The following is a 17,651-nucleotide window of genomic DNA, read 5'->3' on the forward strand; positions in this document are numbered from 1 at the left end:
TCCACTGATCCACATGGACGACAGCAGGTATGAGATACGAGCAGTAGATTAGATGAGGAGAACAATCCAGTGATGTTCTGTGAGCTCCTTTCGGGTGCTCAGACTTGTGTGAGTCCTAATGTTGTCACGGAGAAGGAGAAGTGCGTTTTAATTTTTGTGGCGACGAACACGATGAACTCTATTCTTTAGTTTCCTGAGGGTAGTAAAATACACTTCAGAGTTGTTCGTGGAACAGTGACGGAGAACTTCGAACAGAATAGACCCTTCAGAGTCTCAGAAGACAGCCATACCTTGGCCGGCTGAGAGTGTGACTTTGAACTTGCTGTTTGATGGATAGGTTGTGTGGGCCTCCACCACTCCGTGGATTGGCGTTTAGTTTCTGTTTCGAAGTGTGGGACGCATGTTTCATCGCCTGTGACGATGTTTAACAAGAAACTGCCACGACCAGCCTCGACACGAGCAAGCAATTCTGAACAGAAGGTCCTTCGCTGCTCTTCATGTTCTTCTATTAGGTGGCAAAGAACCCAGCGGGCACACATCTTTGAGTACTCCAAGTGGTGGACGAGTGTGTCAACACTACCAATAGAGACGTCCAGCAGTAGAGCGAGGTGTTTGACTGATATCTGTCGATTACCTCGAATGAGAGTGTCCGCACGTTCCAACATCGCAGCAGTCACAGCTGTGTACGGCCAGTCGGCACACAGCAGATCGGACAGGTTTGCGCTTCCATCTTGCGATGGTGACAGACGCCTATGAATATCTGCGACACTCTTATTTTCCGCCAAAAGAAACTTAATAACATCTCTCTGCTAGTACTGCCACCTTTGGAGACTCAGTGACACTGCCGGGTCTGAAATTCCGCGATATTCGACAACAATCTCTACATTTACTGGCCGAAAAAATGTGCTGCATTAGTTATTCACCTCGTCTTGTACATATATCTGTCTCTACATCCATAGTCTGCAATCCGGTGTGGAATACATGGAAGATAGTATTTCCCACCGTACTATTTATTAGTGCTTCTCCCCATTCCATTCACGAATGGAGCTCTGGAAGTGTTAAAATGTCACTGTACATATTGTAATTAATCTAATCCTGTTTCTACCATTCCTGTGGTTGCGATACGTACCGGGTTGTAGTACATTCTTAGATTCGTCATTTAAAGCTGATTCCTGAAATTGTGTAAGTAGGCTTTTTCGGGAAAGATTCCGTATGGCTTAAAGCGTGAATCTGTTCAACTTCTTCAACATCTCTGTGACACTCTCCCGTGCGTCAACATCCTATCACCATTTGTGCTAACCTTCCCTTTATACGTAAAACATCCACTGTTAGTCCGACTTTATAAGGGTCCGACACACATGAGCAGTAATCTAAAGTGAGTCGAAACAGTGATTTGTAACCAGTCTCCTTTGTACACTGTTTGCATTTTCCGTAGTTTTCCACGAATGAACCGAAATCTGTCACCTCATTTGTCTACAAATGTGCTAATGTGATTATTCCATTTCATATCCCTACAAAGGGGGATATCCCTACAAAAATACTCTTTTTCAAATTCTAAAGGTGGCAGGGGTAAAATACAGGGAGCGAAAGGCTATTTACAATTTATACAGAAACCAGATGGCAGTCATAAGAGTCGAGGGGCATGAAAGGGAAGCAGTGGTTGGGAAAGGAGTGAGACAGGGTTGTAGCCTCTCCCCGATGTTATTCAATCTGTATATTGAGCAAGCAGTAAAGGAAACAAAAGAAAAATTTGGAGTAGGTATTAAAATTCATGGAGACGAAGTAAAAACTTTGAGGTTCGCCGATGACATTGTAATTCTGTCAGAGACGGCAAAGGACTTGGAAGAGCAGTTGAACGGAATGGACAGTGTCTTGAAAGGAGGATATAAGATGAACATTAACAAAAGCAAAACGAGAATAATGGAATGTAGTCAAATTAAATCGGGTGATGCTGAGGGAATTAGATTAGGAAATGAGACACTTAAAGTAGTAAAGGAGTTTTGCTATTTAGGAAGTAAAATAACTGATGATGGTCGAAGTAGGGAGGATATAAAATGTAGACTGGCAATGGCAAGGAAAGCGTTTCTGAAGAAGAGAAATTTGTTAACATCGAATATAGATTTATGTATCAGGAAGTCGTTTCTGAAAGTATTTGTTTGGAGTGTAGCCATGTATGGAAGTGAAACATGGACGATAACTAGTTTGGACAAGAAGAGAATAGCAGCTTTCGAAATGTGGTGCTACAGAAGAATACTGAAGATAAGGTGGATAGATCACGTAACTAATGAGGAGGTATTGAATAGGATTGGGGAGAAGAGAAGTTTGTGGCACAACTTGACTAGAAGAAGGGATCGGTTGGTAGGACATGTTTTGAGTCATCAAGGGATCACAAATTTAGCATTGGAAGGCAGCGTGGAGGGTAAAAATCGTAGAGGGAGACCGAGAGATGAGTACACTAAGCAGATTCAGAAAGATGTAGGTTGCAGTAGGTACTGGGAGATGAAGCAGCTTGCACAGGATAGAGTAGCATGGAGAGCTGCATCAAACCAGTCTCAGGACTGAAGACAACAACAACAACATCCCTACAAAGTGTTACACCGGCATATTTGTATGAGATGACCGATTCCAACGGTGACTTGTTGAAACTGCAGTAATTGTCCGTTTCCAGAAGTGCATAGTTCTACATTGCTGGGCATTTAAAGCCACCACTTTGAACCTTTATAAAGATCCGTGTAAGCAATTATGAAGCTTAGCTGAGACTGCATTGCATTACAGATAACTGCACCGTCTGCGAAAAGTATGAGTATTGTCTGCAAGGTTGTTAATGCAACGTGAACAGTAAGGGTACACACTTCCCTGACTATGTCTCTACATCCAAGATAACTTGCTGCGTCCTCCCTACCAAAAATTCGTCATTACAGTCAAAAATGTTGCCTGGTACTCCATATGGTCATAAATTTGATAACAAGTGTAGGTGTCGTACTGAGTCAAAATCTTTTCGAAAATCGAAAAAAGCTGCATCTATCTGACTGCCTTGGTCCATGACTTTCAGGACCTCACTTAATAAAAGTGCGAGTTTCGTTTCACAAGATCAATCGGAATCGATGCTGGTTGGAGTGTAGGAGGTCATTCTTTTCGAGATACGCACATCCAGAGTTTGCTGCAGATTGTGGAGGCTGACCGTCACCGCAATGGAGAAATGTATCCACTGAAGTGCGTGCCTGTCATCTCTCGACAAGCTGCTCCTGGCAGGCGAGGGGGAGAGGAAGGTAAGGCAAAGTAGCACAGCGGGACTCGAGTAAAGCCAATCTAAGCCAAGCCTATCTGAGCCGAGGCGGGGCGGCCAGCACCGACCAGCGCTTGTTATCCACAAATAGCTGCCAGGTTAAAGGCTCGCATGCCTTTTGTGCTCCTGCCGGCACTACGTCTTTCTCAGAGCCCCGTAATGAATTTCGGGTCGACAGCGGGACAAAAATAGCATCGACCTTCGCTGTTCTCATTCCGCCCATCCCTCAGCAGATTGCTTAAAAGCCCCAACTTCCCTTTAATTCGCTGCTAATCTAACGTCAACCGTTGGATGTGCTTTTATGGAAATGATTTTTGAATAAGACCAAAACTAAATTCATGCTATGTGAAGCAGCTGAGTTTATTGTCAGCTGAGCAGTGCTAGAACGCTTCAGCGTTGGCGAAAAGCTCCAGTTTCTTGGTATTTTTTTTCTTTGAGCTTCCCACACAGTACCTACTCTGCAACCATACTGGTAAGAGAGTCGGTATGCCGAATTGTGGCTGACGAGGGAATTGTACACCCAACGATCTACCGCTTTTGCTCATTTTTCGCGAGTTGACAGTTTCATTGATGCACTTAGATTCAATCACTGCAGACCGTAATGGAAAGGTGCAATTCCACAAAAAGGAGGAAATCCTTTTCGATTAGGCGTCTGATCACTTGATATTTTCCCCATTTCGTTAGTGGCATTCACTTGCCCCTTTTTAATTTTGTAGCTCCCTGGGCACGAACCGACTTATATTCTGGCACACTGCATACTTGGAAACTTGAACTTTTGTATCCATGCGTGGAGTGTAGCAAAAAATTCTGAACTCCGCTGTTCTGAACTCAGACTAACAAATAGGAACGGACCAACTGCCTTGTCATGCTTAATGTCAAGATAAAAATGTAGTACTGTGTAGAGACTGTGTTGCCACACCAAAGCTGGCAGCACGAATCGATACGACAGACATGAACGAGGGCTCGCTGCAATCCGCGTCGATGAACGGCAGTCGATCCGAAGACGATACCTCCCCTCTCAGCATAGCAAGGCCCTCACGTTGAAGTCACTGTAGTAATGAACCAGCAAGAGCTCTGCCCCACTTCGTGACCGCATCAGAAGGAGTCAACATCGTAGTATATAGCACCAACGTCATAGTTAAAACTTCTGATGAATTTGTTCATTTGAATGTGGAACAATGTACTTCAAGAGAACAATTTGTTAATCTGTGCACCAAGTGCCGTTTTAAATTGTATCGTATCAACCAAACCAGTTACAAGGAAGTGTGCCAAAGTTAAGTAAATCTCTTGTACATTTATGTATTAAATTGAACTATTATTTCATGTTTTCCAGTGTGAGTAGCCTCCTCCTAGAGCAGACAAAAAACCCACAGTTGTGGTCTCAGTCCAGTCCTAGAACAATTCTGAACAACATTTTTTGCAAAAAAACCTACTCACATACTATATTCAAAACCAGTTGAATTTTATCTCCCGCTTAAAGGAACACTTTAAATGTTGGAGACTTAGAAATGGATACTCTGCTTTTGCAGACCACCTGCTTAAATAAGGTCACCGTTACGAAGTGTAGCATGAAGTCTTCCACAACATAAAGAAAGGGCGGGATATGAACTATTTTTAAGTAATGGAAATTAATAATTATATATGCCTATTTGCCCATGCTTACCACTAAAAAATCACAGTCCTTTTACTCGCCACTTCAAACTGCATCTACATCTGCATGGATACCCTGCAAATCACATTTAAGTGTCTGGCGGAGGGTTCATTGAACCGCTTTCACAATTCCCTATTTCTCTAATCTCGTATAGCGTGGAGAAAGAACGAACACCTATATCTTTCCGTAGGAGCTCTGAGTTCCCCTATTTTATCATTTTGATCATTTCTCCCTATGTAGGTCGGCGTCAACAAACTATTGTAGCTTTCGGAGGAGAATGTTGGTCATTGGAATTTCATGACAAGATTGCTCCGCAACGACAAACGCCTTTGTTTTAATGATGTCCATCCCAAATCCTGTTTCATTTCAGTGACACTCTTTCCCCTATTTTACCATAATACAAAACGTGCTGCCGTTCTTTGAACTTTTTCGATGTACTCTGTCAAGCCTATCTGGTAAAGATCACACACCGTGCAGCAATATTCTACAAGAGGACGGCCAAGCGTAGCGTAGGCAGTCTCCTTAGATACCTGGCACATTTCCTAAGCGTCCTACCAATAAAATGCAGTCAGCCTTCCCCCCAACATTTTCTATGTGTTCCTTCCAATTTAAGTTGTCTGTAATTGTAATTCATAGGTATTTAGTTGAATTTACGGCCTTTATATTAGACTGATTTATCGTCCAACCGAAGTATAACGGATTTCTTTTAACACTCATGTGAACGACCTCACACTTTTCGTTATTTAGGTCAATTGCAATTTTCGCACCATGCAGATATATTTTCAAAATCGTTTTCAGTTGGTTTTGGTCTTCTAATGACTTTACAAGTCGATATTCGACAGCTTTATCTGCAAACAACCTAAGACGCCTGGTCAGATTGTCTCCCAGATAATTTATTTAGAGAGGAAACAGCAGATGGCATACGACACTACCTTTGGGGACAGAATGAGATTTTCACTCACCAGCGGACTTCCTGGAAGATTAAAACTGAGTGCCGGACCGATACTCAAATTCGGGACCTACAAATGATTCTTAGTTTAACACAAATATTAGAAAAACAATTAATACAACAAATTATCAGTACGTGGATAAAGGTGTGGCATCATGTGACGGGTAAGCATGGCACACCCCAACTCTGAGGGGTGTCAAGGAAGACGCTGCGGAGATAATCGGAAAAAGTTTGTCGGTAAGATGGTTTTCGGGTGAAGGTGCTATGCGCGGTCACAACTAAGTACCAGAAGTCGAGGACCACTCTGAAAGAGGTATTCTAAAGCCTGTCCTCGAAACCAGATTATTGTATGATGCTTAGCAAGAGGGTAGTGAAATGTCTGGGGCAACAAAAAAAAACCTGGGGTTACCGTCGTTGGTGAGGCACAGAGGTGAAAGCCCACGTTTCATTGGATGAGGATACAAAAGTTTCGTTTCAGGGGCACGTAAGACGGCGCTCGTTGGTGTCTTCGAGCTGACAGTCAGGGAACAGTAGAGAGGTGGCGAGTCCTATGCGATTAAGTCGACTATTAGTTGGAAATTTGCCATAGACTAAAACATACCAGAGTGCAGACACAGACGACGCTAAAAAGGTAGCATGCACACACCCCCAAACCGTTCACCAGTTAATGTCAGGGTGCTGTAGCACCAGGTGGTCGCAAGGGTTGGGCAGCGTAAACAAACGATGGTAGTCTTTTCTACGAGGAGGACAGGTTACTGGAAGATGGAATGTACCTTAGTTCTATGAAACAGTTGGCAACAAGGTGAAATAATGGAGAAATAGGTGCCACATTGATCGATGGATCGAGAGAAGCTCGTCGCAGGATATCTAAGAGACTGCGAATTAAGGACGGAACCGGCTCCCGCCAGTGCAACAACATATTATGGACAAAGAGTGCAGAAGATAATTCCCGCACGTTGACGAGTTCGAGGACACCATTTGCAGGACTTTGAAAAGTGCCCCTGCTGACACGAAATATCCACAGGGTGATTGGATGAGGCGGTCAAGGAGTAACGGCGTTGAGGATCTGGGCGACGTGTACCAGTTTAGGGGTGACATACATGTTGACATAGGATACACGTTGGAGTTGGTTTAAGATACGGTGCACTTGACCTCGGACATGATGCCAAATCGACGGCAAAATCCGCCGGTATGCGAGTGCCACTGTGCGGTGTGTGGAGCTCGTAAATTCGATACCCAGCTAATGAAGAGTGGTACTGACTGGGTGTGGGGTCTGCGCCATAACCGGGAGACCGCGCCCAGTGTGCATCATAGTCGTAATCGATTTGCGGACTTAAAGAATGCTGCCCGAAAGAAATCCACACTGGTGACTCCATTGGATGGCGTCATTGAGTTCCGTGGAGGAGCAGGTGAGAAGGGAAGGTCGTCTGCATGAGCCCTGCATTGAAAGGTGCAGTTACGTAAAGTGAGAGCCTGCAGTCTAGACTTCAGACCATTGATGAGGGGATCAAGCGTACTGGCATATAGTAAAGTAGCCATAGGGCATCCTTGACGAACAGAGCGGCGTACAGGGATCGGTCCTGCAAGCCTCCCATTGACTTGTACCATCGAGACCGCGGGAAGTAGTAACCGGCGAATGGCGTCGACAAAGAGTAGTGGGAACCCCATACATGTCGCCACCATGAGGAGGAAAGGGTGTCGATCGCGATCAAAGGCACTCGTGAAATCGATGGATATCAGTGCTGCAGGAAGGTGACAAACTGCCGCCAGTGTGTTGAGGTCACTGCGTTCTCCTACGGCTGTTTGTAAGGTGTCCCCACAACCACGTGCAGTCTGCTCCGGTGAAAGGACCGTATGTAAGACGGTGCGTATGCGTGCTGCTAAGAGGCGTTCATAGATTTTATAGCCTGCGTTCATTAATGTAAGGAGGTTATATGCCGAGAAATGAGACCGGCTTAGGCACAGGTAGAAGAATGCCTGTGATGAATTCAAATGGCTCTGAGCACTATGGGACTTAACATCTGAGGTCATCAGTCCCCTAGAACTTAGAACTACTTAAACCTAACTAACCTAAGGACACCACACACATCCATTGCCGAAGCAGGATTCGAACCTGCGACCGCGGTTCCAGACTGTAGCGCCTAGAACGTCTCGGCCCGCCCTGGCCGGCCCTGTGATGAATTCAGGTGGAATTGGGAAGGACGGAGTAAAGAGATCCTGAATCATTTCCGTCCAGCGAGGAAGCATTAACGTGGTGAATGCCCGGTAAAACTCCACGGGGAGACTATCTACTCCTGGTGATTTGTTCTTGACCCCCTTGTTGATCGCGTCTACCACCTCTCCTGCGGTGGTAGCAGACGCCATGGACATTGACTCCGCTACGGTGAGGGTCCGATCAGAGGAACGATTGAAATCATCAGGAATTGGCGTTGCCATCGGTTAGACGTCATATAAAATGGACAATAATGTTCAGCAAAGGCAGACACCACTGCCGCCTGTGTTGTGTGGTGAACACCGTTGGAGGTAGTGATGTTGGGGACGAAAAGTCGACATCGACGACAATGGTCGGATGCGGCATGGATTGTGAATGGCGTTTTGTCATGGAAGAGTTCCTATCATCGGGAACGCACCACGACACCATTCAGTCGTGCACGTTGGAGAGAGAGGAGACGTGCTTTAGTAAGCTGTCGTTCCCTATGGGTTTCAGCTGATGGAGGGAGCGCATTGAGTTCTCGGTGGACGGCATAGTGAAAATTTGTGGTGTCTCGATACCATGCTGCTGCTTCCTTCCCACATTGCATGAAGACCTTCCTGATCAAAAGTTTGGCGCATTTTGAGCCACCAGTGGAACGTGGATGTGTACTGTTGAAGACGTCATTGACAAGACGCCCATGAAGTGGCAATATATTGTCGGCAGTGTGGATCATTAAGGAGGGAGGTATTAAGCTTCCAGTAATCTCTGCTGCGCCATACTGACTGAGGTGGCAATGCCAGGCAGCAAATGACGACGCAACGGTCCGAAAATGCAAGGGGCCATCTTTCTGCTTGGAAGATTTCGTTGCCAAGGTGGGCAGAGACATAAAACCGGTCCAGCCAGCTCGCAGAATGTGCTGTATGATGGGTAAAACCTGGGGTATTGGCATGAATTTTCTCCCAAACGTCCACTAGATGAAAATCTTCGATTAAGGTGAGCAGCGCCCGGCATGGTGAATAACCAGACATTTGGTCTTGCGGATGGAGGACGCAGTTGAAATCGCCTCCCATGATAAAGCGATCATAGCGCCCAGAAAACAGGAGCGCCACGTCATGTCCGAAAAAAGTTGTCCGCTGCCGACTGTTCGTTGAGACAGACGGAGCGTAGTTAGTGATGACGCGCTTGTCGAAGACGGCAACAGCTATGCCCCTACCAGAGGGAAGGATTGTCGTGTCCGTGAGTGGGATTCCTTCACGTATGTAGAAAGCCACTCCACGTCCTAATTGATCGCATGTGGACGTGTATGAGTGGTAGCCGTAGACCGGTGGTAGTGTGACAACACGTACATCCCGAAGAAGGGCGACGTCGATATCAGTGGCGCGAAGCAATTCACATAGGAGCTGCCGCTTGGGAGCAGTGCCGATGATGTTGATGTTCAGTGTGGCCAACCGGTACGTTTGTTTCAGTATCTACCATCACCTAGGGAAGTATGAGGAGAGCACCAACAGGAAGTCCCGTCCCATCTGCTGCACTGCCTCGTCCGGGGAGGGCAGCTCATCCGGAGGAGGGGGCGTACCTTCCTCAAAGTCGTCGGCCCAGGCTCCGGAGCCGTGGGCCCGTCCAATGTCCATGGGAATTGGATCGTGGTGAGAGAGATGTGGAGCTTTCGGCGGGGAGACAGGCGTCTCAACTTGCGCACCGATCGTTTCATTGTGCGTGGCGACCTCCATGGTGGTCCCGTCCTGCGAAACGTCTTGTTCATCGTGAAAGCTGTCCACCGACCTCTGCGTGGAAATGTCGGCTTGTTGGGTGTCGTCTTCGCCGTGATGGGTGACGACGCTTTGAGAACCCGTGGGTGAACGGCGGTGGCGTTTGCGCCTACGTGGCTAGTGTTGCGTGCGCACGTGTTCCTCAGTGTCGGACGACGGCAAGGAGATGCGTCAACCTGGTTTGAAGGCGTCGGTGGGTGCAATGAAATTGTCAAACAGGTGTTGTGGAGAAGTGCTGGTCTCCTCAGCGTCCGGTGTGGGAGCCTGTTCGGCAGCAAGGTTATCAGGTGAGACGTCTGCACCGTCCGTAGGTGAATGGGAAGGTGGGACGTGCCGATCGGAGGGACCGGGCGACGAACTGGACGAAACTGTAGACGTGGCAAGAGCCGCTGCGTAAGTGACCGGTAGGGCGGTCATCGTGGGTGTGACGGACGCTTCCTACAACGGAGCTGCGCGACACGTCGTTAAATGCATTCAGGCTGTAGATGACCTCCTTTCCCGCAACCGGAACAGGTGCCAGATTGGGCGTCATACATTATAACGTCCCTGCAGCCTCCGATACGTAGACAGGAAGGCATGTGTTTCTGCAACTCGATTCGGACCTGTCTGACACCGTATAAAACGGGATAGGTTTGAAATTGTACCTATGGTTCGGCGACATGTTCCAGAACGTTGCTATAGGGACGGAGCGCCGCAGTGACGACGTCTGCAGGTAGTTCGAGGCAGTTCGATGATCCGTATCGTTCGTGTGCCGAGACCTGCGTGTTCAGCGGTAACGGGTCCGCGTTGCCGTCGGAATGAAAGAAGCGCAGTCCGCGTTTTGCCTCTTCAAGCACCTTGTGGCACGCCGCATCTTTGATCACTTTGACGTATACGTTACTGCTAACTATGGACTTAACTTCATCGCGAATAAATCGTTCTGCCTTACAGGGCCTTGGGTCGGGGAAAGTCGGAGCAAAAGTGGAACAGTGAAGTCTTCTTCCGATAGTTGCGCGCCATGGGGGTCTAGAAGAAAAACGGCACTTACAGCGACCGAAGTAAACATAAACACACGGTGCGTGTCTCGCCTGCAGCGCTCTGGCGCTTGACCGCCTCTCAGCACTTCCAGCGGCAGACTGTGTTCAGCTACCCAAGCACGACCCGCGACCCGTCCTCACAGATTCAGTTCTGCCAGTACCTCGTCTCTTACCTTCCAAACATCACAGAAACTCTTCTGCTAACCTTTGGAACGCCAGTGTGTGTATGTGTGTGTGTGTGTGTGGTTTGAGGTTTTCGGGCGCTAAACAGCGTGGTCATCAGCGCCCAATGGCATAGAAACAGTAACACATGCTATGAAGGGACGAAGACGGACAGCGAACAAGGAGAACGGCTAAAAGACACAGACCTGACGCAGTTCCAAATCCTCACATACAGAGGCAAAACAAGAGGAGACGAAACGCACTAAAAAAGGAAAAGAAACACAAGCAAAAGAGAACAGACACCGAAGTGAAACAAGTAGGTAATCGTGACTGGCGGACCTCTTACCTAAACCCTGGGTGAGCCAGTCACCCAGCAGCACATTAAAATCGTCTCCCTAAAATCCGAGGCAACAAATTGGACAGGACACAAAGCCGTAAGACCTTTTACCACTGTCGTTGCGTCGTCTTGCAAAATAGAGGGCATATCCGGTGGCAAGGAAACCACCGCCCTCGGGTCAGCGAATAAAAGACAGTCAAGCAAAATGTGGCGGACAGTAATCTGGCCACAAGCACTACAGATTTGGGGGGTCCTCCCGCCGGAGTAAAAAACCATGCGTTAAGGGACTGTGCCCGATGCGCAGGCAAGTGAGGAGAACCTCATCCCGCCTGCAGGACTGGTAGGACGTACGCCAGAAATGACTTCAGTCTTACTCAAAGACTTCCCGTCATTTACTATGAACTGTGACCTCTCTGACAAGAAATCACGAATCCAGTCACAGAGACATATTCCATAATGCATGCAGTTTCACTACTAGCTGCTTGTGTGGTACGGTGTCAGAAGCCTTCCGGAAATCCAGAAATACGGAATCAATTTGAAATCCCTTGTAAATAGCACTCAACACTTCATGCGAGTAAAGAGCTAGTTGTGTTTCACAAGAACGATGTTTTCTAAATCCATTCTGACTGCGTGTCAATAGAACGTTTTCTTCGAGATAATTCATAATATTCGAACACAATATATGTTCCAGAATCCTGCTGCATATCGAAGTTAATGATACGGGCCTGTACTGAATTACTCTTACTACCTTTCTTGAATATTGGTGTACGGATCTTTCGTCGAGCCAACGGTAATATATGATTGTTAAGTATGGAGCTATTGCATCAGCATACTCTGAAAGGAACCTAATTGGTAGAGTGTCTGGACCCGAAGTCTTGCTTTTATTGAGTGATTTAAGTTGCTTCATTACTCCGAGGATATCTACAGATACCGTTAATAAGTCCATCCAGAACGCATTCTTGCTCAGATGTCCCACTTTTCCTTTATTTCTGTTATTGTACCCTCACTTGCCCTGAAGACAACCGTATCAAATCAGTCGGAACATCGGTTTAGTTACTTTAGTATTAGTTACAATTACGCCGCCCTATATCCAGAATTATTTTATCCAAAATTTCATTTTTGGTAATCGCAGTTGTTCACTTACCTGTTTTGTCTCACTTACAATGTTTTACCTGTTTGTGATATTAGACAAGCTAAGGACAGGACAATCTTGTTCTGCCAAACCGTTGGGATGTGACAGCAGCGCTTGCAATGTACTAATCAACTTACTTTTGCTCTCAGAGCAATTGATATTTGTCATCTAATTCATTATTTAATGTGTCAGATATTTTAATAAACTAAATAGATATACATAGCATTTTTACTGGAATAATTCCTCTTCAACTGTCATCATTGGAAAACAACTGATACACTTTTTAGAAGCACTGGTTTACAATTTTTCATCCCACAACAACATCGCAACCTCAAATATTTATTTTTGTCCTTGATGACACTATAACAGCCGGAAACCGGTTTGTAAAATATATTTCAGAATATTACATGGTGCCGTGAGTTTTTTCAATCATAATAACAGTAAGAGCAGTATGAATTGATTGCGCACAAAACTGCTGAACCGTAAATGTCTCGGAAGATATAAAAACCTATGTAACTGTTCAGTAACATCAGATACTTTTGGCCAAATTTCTGTGTCCGACATTACCTGTCTTCTGGAAGAAAATAGCTTTGAAGATTATGAAAGTACATTGTGCAACCAAGTTACGCTTAAAATGTATGTTCCATTCATGGTAAATATTCGCTGTACGTAAAGTGCACTATTCAGAATCTGTCCTCAAGCATACGCAAGTAAATTTCATTTTCCAGGAAGCCTGTTGGGAGCTTGGGCGTAATTAATCAGAATCTCTGCGTTGAAAGTATTTAACTGCTAATGGAAAACGATTTGATGAGATCCCAAGAATAATGAATGCAAAGAGAGAAACAGAGGCAGATAACGCACTTTAAGACCAGTTTCATTATGTAGCAGTTTCAAAATTAGACTCGCTTTAACCTCGAGATCCCGTTTAGCTTGTATTTTCCACGTTGTCCAGGACGAAAATAAAACTTCACTGGGTATGAAAGAATTCCTCGCAGATTTTTTTGCTGTTGGCGGAGAACGTATCCTGTATAAAGAAGACAACACTTTTGAAACTTAAATACTCTTTACGTGCTCTTTCACCACAGTATTTTTGTCTCAGGCGTATTTACAAACATCAGAGTAATAACATAAACACGTTTTATGTAAACGAGTAAGTCACTTAAAAGTGTACTAAAAATCATGTGCCAACAGTAGACGTACGTCTGTGACTTTATTTTGCTACATAAAACTTACACTTCGCAGTGTATTTGTAATTAACCCACTTAGTGTGATTTGGCTTCCCTTTGCAGACTGTCCCTCTTCGATTTCCTAACGTAGCACGATGCAGTTCTCAATTTTCTAAACAATCTTGTAAATCGACTTTACTTTTGGGAGTACTACTATCTACGAAAGATTTTTACATAATTAAGTAAAAAATTGGTAGCGTTAAATCTCTTAATCACCAGTTCGCTGATTCTATTTTCGATGGTGACACATATCTTCTAACTTTTTCATTCAGGTCAGCATTTGTTATCAAACACAGATGTTAAATAGCAAATATTAAAGTGAATCATAGTTTTTTCATTCAAAATACGGTTTTCATTTTAAATTACTAAGCACATGAAAGGGAGTATTCATAGTGAATTAAAACTTAATGCGAGCGATTAAAAAGAAAGTAAACACATTTTTGTTTCTAGAGATCAAGATAATACAACATAATATTAAAACCACAGGTATGTTCATCTAAAAATATTTATATCACTATGAATACTCACCTTTTCAAATAATTAGTAATTAATAATGAAAATGTTATTTTAATTTTAAAAAATTATCATTCTTTCCAATATTAATCAGTTAATATTGCAGTCCGATAATAATTATTTAATTCAAATAAAAAGGTAACTCTCTCCAGCAACTATGTTCATCTAAAAATATTTATATCACTATGAATACGCACCTTTTCAAATAATTAGTAATTAATAATGAAAATGTTGTTTTAATTTTAAAAAATTATGATTCGTTCCAATATTAATCAGTTAATATTGCAGTCCGATAATAAGTATTTAATTCACATAAAAAGGTAACTCTCTCCAGCAAAAATCAAACCAGTGATTACATGATTACGGGATTAAATTACTTTGTACTTACCTATAAGGGATTTAGATAACAGGCTTGTAATGTTTTATGCTTAACAGCATTTAAAATATTCAGATCTTCAGAGCCTATTTCTTTGAATTGTTTTGACAATTATACAGTCCTGCTTTAGGAAGCTGACGTCCATGCAGTGCCCTTCACTCGTGGTGTAAATGTGAAGTAAATCAAAGAAGATCAGACCTTATGATTGCTTTGTAAGACATTGCCTTAAGAATACAACATATTATGAACAGCTCAAACTCACATTTTATGTAAGCAAGCCACAAACATTCGATGTTGATAAGAATTGTACAAAAGCTGACATTTTACTTGCTTACTGATGAAACATCTGTGGACAGATCTCGCAGCTAGATGAGCCAATATGGGTACTGTTTACTGTAATGCTAACTTATCTGTCGTCATTAATGAAATATATATTGGTTAAAGTATGGGGTAATAGTTGTCACTTTATCTCTGGGAATTGTAAGAGTAGGTGGTGGAATAAATACTTCTCCATCTTTAGCCACAATAAACTGTGAGTAATTAATGTCAAGTTTGCACTTCCTGTTGACAGCTGATTTCTGCCTCTTGTATGGCTATCCGAATTTAAGCTTTACCTGCCGTCAGCAATTGTTGTTAATACAAGATGCAGAAAAAAGTGATAAAATCAGTATGGACGGCTTCAGATCGAGGAAAATTTCGAAGATAACCATTGTCCGTAAACGCACCGTTACAGAGCTGCCGCTTTGAAACGAAATTTAAGCTTTAACTTAATTTTTGTGCGGTCACACAAACCTTCAACTGAAGACGGTTGACTAAATCACAACTGTGTGCTATTACGTGAGTCAAAGCCAATTTTCTGTTACGTTTTCAGTAACGTCGTGTTTACATCAATGGTACACTGTGATCCGTTTTTCAGTTGCTCTTGAGGAAATGTAAAAAAGACGTACAGATTTTCATATTTTCGTAATAAATAAAGTTACAAGGAAGTCAATCGTGTTCATTAATGTCCAGTGGGTAGTTAAACACCATTTTCTGGAAACATTATTTTGCTTTCGGACCAAACGTTATTTGGGATGGTCAAGATGAATAGAACTTTTACAGTCAACAGTACTACAGTAGAAATATGGAGACAAAATGGGGTAACTGATTGACAATTATTTATTAATTATATATCAGAATGTAGGTGATGACTGACCTTGAGCGATGATCTCCCCGTGGTCACGCGTCCAGTAGTTGATGGACTTGGGGAAGGCCTCGGAGTGACACTCCAGAGTCATCTCCTGACCTTCGTAGGCACCGACCAGCTGGTTCTGGATCCAGATCATTGGCGGAACTGCACAGATACCACGAAGTAACAGGAAGCATACAAAATCTGTTTATTTTTGATTATTTTCATTAGTTTCTTAGCGTAAAACAATTAAACATCCATGATTATTAAAACCACTATGCTAGTGGCCGAGAGGTTCTAGGCGCTACAGTCTGGAACCGTGCGACCGCTGCGGTCGCAGGTTCGAATCCTGCCTCGGGCATGGATGTGTGTGATGTCCTTAGGTTAGTTAGGTTTAAGTAGTTCTAAGTTCTAGGGGACTGATGACCTCAGCAGTTGAGTCCCAAAGTGCTCAGAGCCATTTGAACCACTATGCTACCAGTAAGGACACTCTAATATGTCCTGGACGAATGATGCTTTCGTAACAAAGTCACACTCTCAGTATTATTATAGATAGAGGTGCAAGTGTGTAATGCTTGCCTAACTCCCATTCGTGCAGTTACTAGAGTGTCAAGGGTTATCGAAACTCAGTACTGCAATTTCAAACCTTTCATAGGCCACACGTTGATGGGAGCAATATGAGATATTCACGAGCGATCGGGACAAAGTCATCAACGAGGAATTACACACGTTGCAACTGGGGATAGGCGATAGAATGTTAGTCGGTTGCATCGAGCCTTACTGACAGCAACAGGCTGTAAAATACAAGGCCAAGCTGTAGTAGCCTTCTCGGTAGGTTTGATGCAACCCCATTATGTAAATTTCATTAACTAACAAACTTCAGTGTGCTCTAAGGCACTGGATGGAGGTACAACGCTGCTGGCGTCATGTTGTCTGAGATCTAATACTACTGCCAAAATATTTATTTATGTGTAAAGAAGAAAATACTCCCATGCACTGGGATTAGTATGGACAACTGGACGACCTATTACAACTAGTTCAGTATACTCTTATTGAAACGTAGGCAAAATATTCTCACCCCCCCCCCCCTCCTATTCCGATAGTATGGGGGTATCATTATATCGATGTATGCAGTTTTGAAGCATTGTAACTCGAAACCTGGATGTAAAACAACATACGGATGGTAAAAGCCCACCGTTTAAAATCTAAACGGTGTTTTAGTTCTGAATAACCGGAATTTTTTGGTTATCTGTTTGGTCTCGGTTGTAGCAAGTGATTATTATGTTTTACTAATAACCGAGTAAAAAACAGATAAACCAACCAGCCACAGCAGCAGTGATAAAATTTTTCGTTTTTAAATAAACCTTTTTTTTAAAGAAAAGGGGCAATTTTTCTTCGTAAAACTTGAATTGCTTTGAAATATTGCGTTATTATAGAAAATGGGAAAAGCAATCAGTGTTATTTCAGTAACAATGCCTATAGAAACAAGCAGCATACACATGGCAGAAGAATTAGTACAGCTTTGCTGAGACTATAATGTCCCCGTTGGCGTGGGTTGTGGCTTGAGGGACGCTTGTACGTGCATCATGCAAGACGTAAGTCCACCTGATCTATACGGTAGTTTGCCGCTGTCATCACCGGGCATTCATTGTATTCTAAAGAGGCACCAACCTTGGTCTGGAAATATTTTTACGAAGTGACGTAGCAAAGAAGTACAAGGCTTCTACTGTCTATTGCTATGAAACAGTAAGAGGAAGGAAATTATGATAACAGTAAGGTAATACAAACTTAACAATAATTCATCCATGGCATTCAATAACAATGATAAGTAACTGACCTGCTATCTGTGTCTGCATAATATGCCATTATCTT

The 17,651-nt window shown here is 43.7% G+C and overlaps 1 protein-coding gene across 1 annotated transcript in view; it reads right to left on the reverse strand.

Annotated features, from left to right (window-relative positions):
* LOC126310273 (lachesin-like) overlaps positions 1–17,651 on the reverse strand; it is a 1,180,447-nt gene that overhangs the window by 212,746 nt on the left and 950,050 nt on the right. The window contains exon 6 of the mRNA XM_049992111.1: positions 15,807–15,944. Coding sequence (XP_049848068.1) covers positions 15,807–15,944 — 138 coding nt within the window. The remainder of the gene's footprint in view (positions 1–15,806; positions 15,945–17,651) is intronic.

This window comes from Schistocerca gregaria, chromosome 1 (genome assembly GCF_023897955.1).
Source record: "Schistocerca gregaria isolate iqSchGreg1 chromosome 1, iqSchGreg1.2, whole genome shotgun sequence".
Taxonomy (NCBI): Eukaryota; Metazoa; Arthropoda; class Insecta; order Orthoptera; family Acrididae; genus Schistocerca; species Schistocerca gregaria.